Source organism: Chionomys nivalis, chromosome 9, assembly GCF_950005125.1.
Source record: "Chionomys nivalis chromosome 9, mChiNiv1.1, whole genome shotgun sequence".
NCBI lineage: Eukaryota > Metazoa > Chordata > Mammalia > Rodentia > Cricetidae > Chionomys > Chionomys nivalis.
Genome location: NC_080094.1, coordinates 42771757 through 42780252, shown reverse-complemented (window position 1 = coordinate 42780252; position 8496 = coordinate 42771757). Strand labels below are relative to the sequence as shown.

Sequence of the window (8496 nt, the reverse complement as noted above, 5' to 3'; positions counted from 1 at the left end):
TTTCTGCCTCCAGACAAACCCAATCCGACTCCCAGACATACAGCTCTACAACTGTCTCCCTCTTTAATCCCAGCACTTGGGAGGCAGAGGCAGGCGGATCTCTGTGAGTTCGAGACCAGCCTGGTCTACAGAGCTGGTTCCAGGACAGGCTCCAAAGCCAGAGAAACCCTGTCTCGAAAAACCAAAACAAAAAACAAAAACTGTCTCCCTCTCCATAACTCTCCTTGGATGCTGAGCAGACATCTAGTTTCAACACATCCAAAAATTATCTTTCCCCCCAAACTCCCCTGTTCACAATCTTGCAAATCTTAGTTGATGACAGCCCAGACTTCTAGCTGCCCAGGTCTATAACCTCAAAGGAAAAAACTGATTGGAAAGCAGAGTCTGACTCATACAGCCAGTTACCCAAAAACAAAGGCACTCCTGGGTACTGGGATTAAATGCACCAAATCAGTAGAATGCTTTTCTAAAACACGCCTAAAAAAAATCATTTTAACTCCAGAATTTGAATTATGACACTTTAGTATTTTTTAAAAATGTCACTTTTTGCAAGCTGAAAACCAAATTTGACCTAATACATTAGCAGGGATCTTGGCCAAGTCTTGTAATACTGAGCAGAATGATGTCATAGTACCAGGTGCCAGCAGTAGGGTTATAAACTCCAAGCACACGTATCTATTACAGTTTTACTAAGAAACAGCCCAAGTCTCGTCCTTAAAGGCAAGTCACGTACCCTCTTGATCTACGAAGGCAGGCTCACCTGAGTCTTGTGGAGGGTAACCTACGGAGACCAGAGGAAGTATTTTGGTTTTGTTTTTTTATTTCAGAGGTCTCACTTGGTAGGCCTTGAACTCACAGAGATCCGCCTGCCTCTGCCTCCCAAGTGCTAAGATCAGGGCATATGCCACCATATTCAGCGAAGCTTACATTTTGAAAACCTACTTTGTGGTTTAAAAATTCTAGGTTGCTGTCAGTTTTTTAAAAAAGCCTATTACAAGCCAGGCGGTGGTGGTGCATGCCTTTAATCCCAGCACTCGGGAGGCAGAGGCGGGCGGATCTCTGTGAGTTTGAGGCCAGCCTGGTCTACAAGAGCTAGTTCCAAGACAGGCTCCAAAGCCACAGAGGAAAAAAAAAAGCCTATTATAGATGGATCACAGATATTTAGTCTTATCAGAATATGAAGGTATGAAGGTAGAGAGCATATAGGATGAGACAGATATTTTAATTTTACCATGATGTGCAGGTAGAGGAGAGTGTGAAGGGTAAGATAGATATTTTAAAAATAAATTACTTAGTAATAAGAAACTATACATAATACATTTTCCATATGCTACAAAAACTGACGACGAGGGCAAAAGGGAGGCTCACCCCAAGGGTAGCACTTTTCACTACGGAACAGTCTGCCTTCCCAGACAATTAGCCTCACAGTTCTGACATGATGCATACGCAGGTGGAAAAACTTGTCAAGCTGTGCCAGGGCCAGCAGATGAAAACAGCATGTCCTAATTAGCTAATTACAAAGCACGAACATTTTGGAAAAGGACTCATACAATCCGGCCATTGTCTTGCAAAACATCTGCAAACTGTAGACTTCCTCAGCCCTCAGCCATAGTTCCTGCTCCACGTCTCTAAGTGGGTGCCTTGTCTCTTCAGAAGGCCGAGGTGACAGCTAGTCATCAAAGTCTGGAATGTCATCATAGGAGTAACCCCGGTAGCCTTTGGATGCATAGTAGGCGATGCGCAAATGATAAAATCCTGGCAGGAACACCAAAATGCCAATGATGAGGACAGGAACAGCTCGGTCTGCCCCCTGGTGGCAGAAGGAAAATATTAGTACCACACAAGTTACACCTTCCCATCTCTTCCTGCTGATCATAAATTGTCACCCCCTCTTTTATCAGTGTTAGGGATTGAATTAAGATCCTTGGGCATGTTAGGCAAGCACTACACTCCCAATTTCCTTTTGATTACAAATTAACCAACAAATTCAAAATTATAAAAAAGAAAAACTATTTTTAAGTTTAAGGTTTATTTCCTCCTCGGTTTCAAACTGTGTGTGCGTGAGCACGTGAGCGCACACCTGTGTGTTTGGTGTCTACAAGTGCACATGTACGCACGAGTGCCAGAGGTTGACCTCAAGCAACTTCCTCAAGGCTCTTCTTTTCTTTTTGGTTTTTTGAGACAGGGTTTCTCAGTGTAGGTTTGGAATTGTCCAGGAACTCACTCTTTAGACCAGGCTGGCCTTGAACTCACAGAGATTCACCTGCCTCTCTACCCTCTCTAGTGCTGGGATTAAAGGCGTGAACCACCACCACCACCCGGCTTTTTGTTTTGTTTTGTTTTGTTTGTTTTTCGAGACAGGGTTTCTCTGTAGCTTTGGAGCCTATCCTGGAATTAGCTCAAACTCACAGAGATCCAACTGCTTCTGCCTCCTGAGTGCTGGGATTAAAGGCGTGTGCCACCACTGCCTTGTTTTTCTTTTTTATTTTATTTATTTATTTATTTATTTATTTATTTATTTATTTATTTATTTATTTTTGGTTTTTCGAGACAGGGTTTCTCTGTGGTTTTGGTTCCTGTCCTGGAACTAGCTCTTGTAGACCAGGCAGGCCTCGAACTCACAGAGATCCACCTGCCTCTGCCTCCCGAGTGCTGGGATTAAAGGCCGTGCGCCACCACCGCCCGGCTACTAGTCCAACTTCAAAAGTCCCAACAGTCTTTCCCAGTCTCAACAGTCTAAAAGCCTACCAGCTCTTCTGAGACCAACAGTCGTGGACTCTACCATCCCTTGGAACTGTGAGTCCTGAACTATGTTACCTTGGTCATGGTGTCTTATCACAGCAATTCTCTAGGGAGAATAGCCAGTGCTTTTAACCACAGAGCTATCCCTTCAGCCCCAATTTATTTTTAATTATGTTCCACATTTATTTTCAATTAAGTTCCTAGGAGTAGCTGCTGGAAGTTGTCAGAAGTTTCAAGTCCCCCTGGAGCTAGACTTACAGGCAGTTTTGGCCATCCAGCTCTGGGGATATGCCACCTCCACCCTGCAGTGCTGGGTGACAGAAGCATGCCAACACATCTGGCTTTTTATCTGAGTGCTAGGAACCAGAACTCAGAGCCTGAAGCACTTTCTTGATGAGCAACTTCCCTATTACTTCTTAAAATTGTAAACACAACACACTCTTGTCCTCTAATACTACTAATATTAAGTAATATTAATATTACATAAGCTGCACACACCTCTAATCCTAGCACCCTGGAGGCAGAGGTAGGAGGATCTCTAAGTTCAAAGCCAGCCTGGTCTACACAGTGAGTTCTAGGTCAGCTAGGGCTGTGTAGAAAAACCCTTGTCTTAAAAACAAAACAAAACAAAAATACCCCAAATCTTGTTTAAGCTATAATGGCATGTAACATTCCCTGAAATGCATGTTCTACAATTTTACTTATCTGTCATCTGAGCAACTGGATGATGCTTAATTTTTGCTTTTTGAACCATAAAAGACCAGGAGGAACTGCGTCTTCTCCTAGGGTGTGAAAGAATGGGCCTGCACCGTGATCAGAATGCCTGTTTCGGACAACTTAAGACACAGAGTACACAAACATAACTCAAGGGGAAGAACTGCCAAGCACCACCTAGGCTTTGACTACTGAAACTCAACAGGACTCTGACCAAACCAAGGGAAAAAGGGACCCAATTACAAGGTCCGGTGGCCACGCTCTTACATAGACTCACTGCCTCTCCCCAGACACTGCTGCAGCACCACGACGCATGCTACTCTAGCTACGGCCTTGTACCAGTCTGGAAGCCCGAAGCCAGGCACAGATGTATTATTCTAAGCTGTACGAGAAGCTGTACCTTATAGGAATTATGGAAACATTTGCTTAAAGGGGAAAGGAAACCACGCCTTGTGATTTTAGTAGAATTTAATCTAGAGCCTAGAGTGCTCTGGCTCACAGGTGAGACCCATGGCGCAGTCTCACACACCGGTTAGCTTACCCCTTTGCTGATGTAGCCGGAAAGCAGGAGAGAGCCTATGATTATGAGGAAGGTGCCAATCAAAAACAGCACGGTGGCTAGTGCAATGGCCTTATAAGGGATCTTAGGAGGGCTTTTCTTAAACTGGAAGACAGAAATAAAAACAATAAACAAAAATGACAAAGAACATTATGAAAATACCAGGCCCAATGTACTTTAAAGCAGAGAGGGTAATTAAGAAGCCAAGTGGACACTTCAAGTGTCTTAAGTATGTCCTAAGTCAGTCTCTTACGTCAGTGCAACAAAGCAGGGACACGAGCAGGTGATGCTCCTGGCATTCTAAACCCCTCATTACAACCAAGAAAGCCCTTTAAAGCTACTGTCATCTAGCTGTATTACTAAGTACATGTGCACGGAAGCTTACACTAACCTGTGGGGATTTCAGAGTGAGCACCATCTTCTGCAGAGTAAAAAAGGTGACTTCTGCAAGTAACTTAGCATGCAGTCAGGCAAAAGTTTAGAAACAGAATTTCAACTTTCCTTTTTTTTTTTTTTTTTAAAGATTCACTTTGTTTTTAATTATGTGTCTGTGTGGAGGTATGTACATGTGAGTGCAGATGCCTGTGCAAGTCAAAGGAATTGGAGCCTCCAAGAGCTGTAGTTACAGGCAGTGTAAGCCCCTGGACATGAATGGTGGGAACCAGACTAGGGTTCTCTGCAAGAAGAGTACTTGTAGACAGGAGAGATGGCTCCAGATGACCTGAGTTCAATTCCTAGCACCCACATGGTGACTCACAACTCCAGGTCCAGATGACCCCACACCCTCTTCTGGCCTCTTTGAGTACTGCATATCCATGGTACACTGACAGGGGTTTGGTTCCTAGCACCCGCATGGTGGCTCATAACCACCTGTAACTCTAGTTCCCAGAGATCCAATGCTTGCTTTTGGCTGCCTTTGGGCATCAGGCACACACATGGTGCACATGAAAGCAAAACACTCCTACACATTAAACATAAATATAAAATATTAAGAATACTAGAAGAGTGTGTGCTCTTTAACTGCTGAGACACCTCTCTGGCCCAAATTTCAGCTTTCTCAAAGTACTACATTCTGAGTAAATTCAGGTCATGGTCAGAAACAGATTGTGGCTAAAATACAGCATGAACACGTACGAAAATGTCACAACGAAACCCATTATTATGTACAAATAATATATGCCACTAAAAACATTTCTTTTTTTTCTTTTTTTTTTAAATATTTATTTATTTATTATGTATACAATATTCTGTCTGTGTGTATGCCCACAGGTCAGAAGAGGGCACCAGACCTCATTACAGATGGTTGTGAGCCTCCATGTAGTTGCTGGGAATTGAACTCAGGACCTTTGGAAGAACAAGCAATCCTCTTAACCTCTGAGCCATCTCTCCAGCAATACTAGAATATTCTATCCTAAGGGAAAGCGGGGAAAAGGAGATGCTATACTACTTGTGGTCAGGAGAGGACACAAACTTATTTACTGACTGTCTGCCATAAAGATTATCTGTAACAAACTGCATCCCATGACATCAGGAAAGAAGATACTTTCTGGATAACAGAATAAAAGTTGTAGCTACACAGCTTTAGCACTTCAAGACCCCTTCTCCAAGCTGGGGCTGGAAGGGTCTTAGAAATAAGCCTGCTTGCCGGGCGGTGGTGGCGCACGCCTTTAATCCCAGCTCTTGGGAGGCAGAGGCAGGTGAATCTCTGTGAGTTCGAGACCAGCCTGGTCTACAAGAGCTAGTTCCAGGACAGGCTCCAAAGCCACAGAGAAACCCTGTCTCGAAAAACCAAAAAAAAAAAAAAAGAAAAAAAAAAGAAATAAACCTGCTTTTTGCTAATCCCGATGACAGATACACAGCTGCATGATTTATTTGTTGGTTGGTTTACTTCCAATTGTGTTACCTGAAGGTCAATGTAGCCATCGTCTGTGCTGGCAAGTCTTGAATATTTTACTTTACTACTGGGGATTCCAGTCGCCAGGTTGGTACGGGATGGCATCATAACACGGTGGCACAGCTAGTCTGGAAGGAAAGACTGTTACTGCCATGGAAAAATAGTGCATGACGGGCAAGGGCATCAGGTACTGTGCACTGGAGTTCTGCAATGCCATGTTCTATATCACATACATGGCAACTCAGGCTTCACTGCCCTTACAACGACTGACACCTCTTGGACACGCTAAGCATACTTCCTCTATGTATCTGGCTTGTCTTCACAGAATGACACCGAATGATGCATTTCACATAGCATCAGACCCTGTTACTTTGCCACCAATGTTTCCAAATTCTTCCCAAGTCACACAGAGGTGAGTGAAGACTTGAATTCACATTTTCAACTCCTCCCTTGCAGTACTGCCTGCCCTTAACTTTCCTCAGGCTCTTATTTTCAAGTTAACTTTTTGTTTGCGATGAGGGGAGAATAAGCAATGGTACACACTCACATCTTCGCTTTGTCTACTCTAGATGTGATACCGTCCTAAGAGCAAGTGATCTGAAAAATCTCATCAACGTGGGTAACTTACTGGCTATCAATACCACACCAGAAACTTCAGAGCCACCTGCCTCTCTGCTCCCATCCCAAGCATGAAACAAGTGATTTTACTTCCCACATCATGCAGCTCCTGAAAAAATGGATTTAAAAAATCTGTTTTACTCAAACTATTCAAATCAGACAGCAGTAACAAAATCATAACTACTGTATTATTTGAGAGTAGGGAAGGTTTAAAAACAATGACGTTTAAATTTTAAAAAAATTGAAATTTGAGCTCAGTACTGCAGTAGGTGACTAATACCAGCTCCTTGGGAGGACATGTGTGAATTATGAAGTTGGGGAACAGTCTGGGCTGCATAGTGAGACCATATGCTCTCCCCTACCACAACGGAAATCTGCAGGTTCTTTACAAAGTCATAAAATTATGTAAACAAAACGGTATTTTAATTGCAAAAGTAAATGTAAAAGTTTATCATTAAGAAGAAAACTAAGACAGCCGGGCAGTGGTGGCACACGCCTTTAATCCCAGCACTCGGGAGGCAGAGACAGGCGGATCTCTGTGAGTTCGAGGCCAGCCTGGTCTACAAGAGCTAGTTCCAGGACAGGAACCAAAAGCTATGGAGAAACCCTGTCTCGAAAAATCCAAAAAAAAAAGAAGAAAACTAAGCTGGGCGGTGGTGGCGCACACCTTTAATCCCAGCACTCAGGAGGCAGAGGCAGGCGGATCTCTGTGAGTTGGAGGTCAGCTTGGTCTACAGAGCGAGTTCCGGGCAGGCTCCAAAGCTACACAGAGAAACCCTGTCTTGACAAACAAAACAACACACAAAGAAGAAAACTAAGTATTTTGAAAGCCAGGCCTTCACTGGTGTGGTATTTTGCACATCATCTCCATAAAGGCATGTGATATTCATTTGATCTTGGTGAGGTGTCAGACACTGCTATTACAGTCGAGCTAAAGTAATTAGCATGCAAAAACTGGTGCCAAATGTTTCTGCCTTTTTGTTAATTACATTCTAGCTCAAAGCCAAGTATTAAAAAGCGGCAACGCGTTTCTAAAATTGTTAGATAAAGTTGCGTTAAGTACCAAGATTTTTGGGTTGTCTCCAATAACATGCTTAATTCCTTAAACCTGAAAGGTCAAGCTACCAATAAACGAGTTTTGAGGCAATAAACCACGCCTGATTTGTATTACAAGCTACAAAGTTACGTGCTTTGTCATTCTAAACTTGCATCAAAACAAAAATGTTGGCGGAGTATGACGAGAAGGGAAGATCTGTGCTTTTTTTAGCCAAGGATTCTAGAAGGGAATTATCACATCCCAAATGACAATTCTAAAAACTACCAGCCCAAGTTTCTACTATGCTTTTACCGGTTCCACCGCAACCTTCGCCACCCCCCACACCCCCAAGCACCTGCGCGTGGCGCTGTGGGCAGCCTCCCGCCGGCCTCCGCCGTCGCCACCCACGGTCAGAACCCACGCGAACTTAGCACTGACAAAACTGGCTCCCGGAGCAGCCTCGGTGGCGGAGCGAGGCCTCGCGGATGGCTTCCGGGAGCGCGCTCCCGCCCCTATCCGCTAGGCGCACTAGCACCGCTTGCCCAACAGCCAACGGCGGTCAGAGCGCCAGCCCACCGGAAAAGGTGGACGAACAGGCGCCCCGGAAGTGGCGCCACCAGGAAGCCACGTCATCACACCTAGCGGCGCAAGGTGGCAGTTTTTCCAGTCCTAGGACAGACTCCCTATGTTAACCAGACCGGCCTTGAATTTTGAGTTCCCCTTGCTTCTGCCTCCGGAGTGTTGGGAATACCCAGCGGGCCAGCAGTTTGGTCTTGTGTTGGTGACCCTGGCCTGCCACCACCATATGGTGGGTGGGCATATACCTAGATAGAGCCCTTCCTACTGGGATGGAACCCACAGCAAGGCTGTTTATGTGGTCCCAGCTGACTCATTTCCATGCCCAAGTCTGTGCATAGCTGAGCCCCCGGGGAT

At 44.6% G+C, this 8496-nt stretch overlaps 1 protein-coding gene across 2 annotated transcripts; it reads right to left on the bottom strand.

Moving 5' to 3' along the window:
• Window positions 1-1203: 1203 nt before the first annotated feature.
• Tmem230 (transmembrane protein 230) lies at window positions 1204-8145 on the bottom strand. Of its 2 annotated transcripts, XM_057780925.1 has the most exons (5): window positions 7919-8145; window positions 6538-6636; window positions 5919-6037; window positions 3998-4120; window positions 1204-1810 (listed from the first exon to the last, which is right to left on the bottom strand). In XM_057780925.1, exons 3-5 carry the CDS (start codon window positions 6015-6017, stop codon window positions 1670-1672), a joined length of 363 nt encoding a protein of 120 aa, XP_057636908.1. In that variant the 5' UTR covers window positions 6018-6037; window positions 6538-6636; window positions 7919-8145; the 3' UTR covers window positions 1204-1669. The 2 variants fall into 2 exon arrangements, with proteins under 2 accessions (XP_057636908.1, XP_057636906.1); XM_057780923.1 differs by lacking the exon at window positions 6538-6636 and having other exon boundaries at window positions 7919-8144.
• Window positions 8146-8496: the final 351 nt, after the last annotated feature.

What these genes read in the sequence shown, in the direction of transcription:
- Tmem230 (XM_057780925.1), bottom strand. Translation starts at nt 6,017, where the DNA reads ATGATGCCATCCCGTACCAACCTGGCGACTGGAATCCCCAGTAGTAAA. An exon ending in ATGGCTACATTGACCTTCAG is followed by an intron (nt 4,121 to 5,918) that starts GTAACACAATTG and finishes TCTGTCTTCCAG; the next exon opens with TTTAAGAAAAGCCCTCCTAA. An exon ending in CCGGCTACATCAGCAAAGGG is followed by an intron (nt 1,811 to 3,997) that starts GTAAGCTAACCG and finishes TTCTGCCACCAG; the next exon opens with GGGGCAGACCGAGCTGTTCC.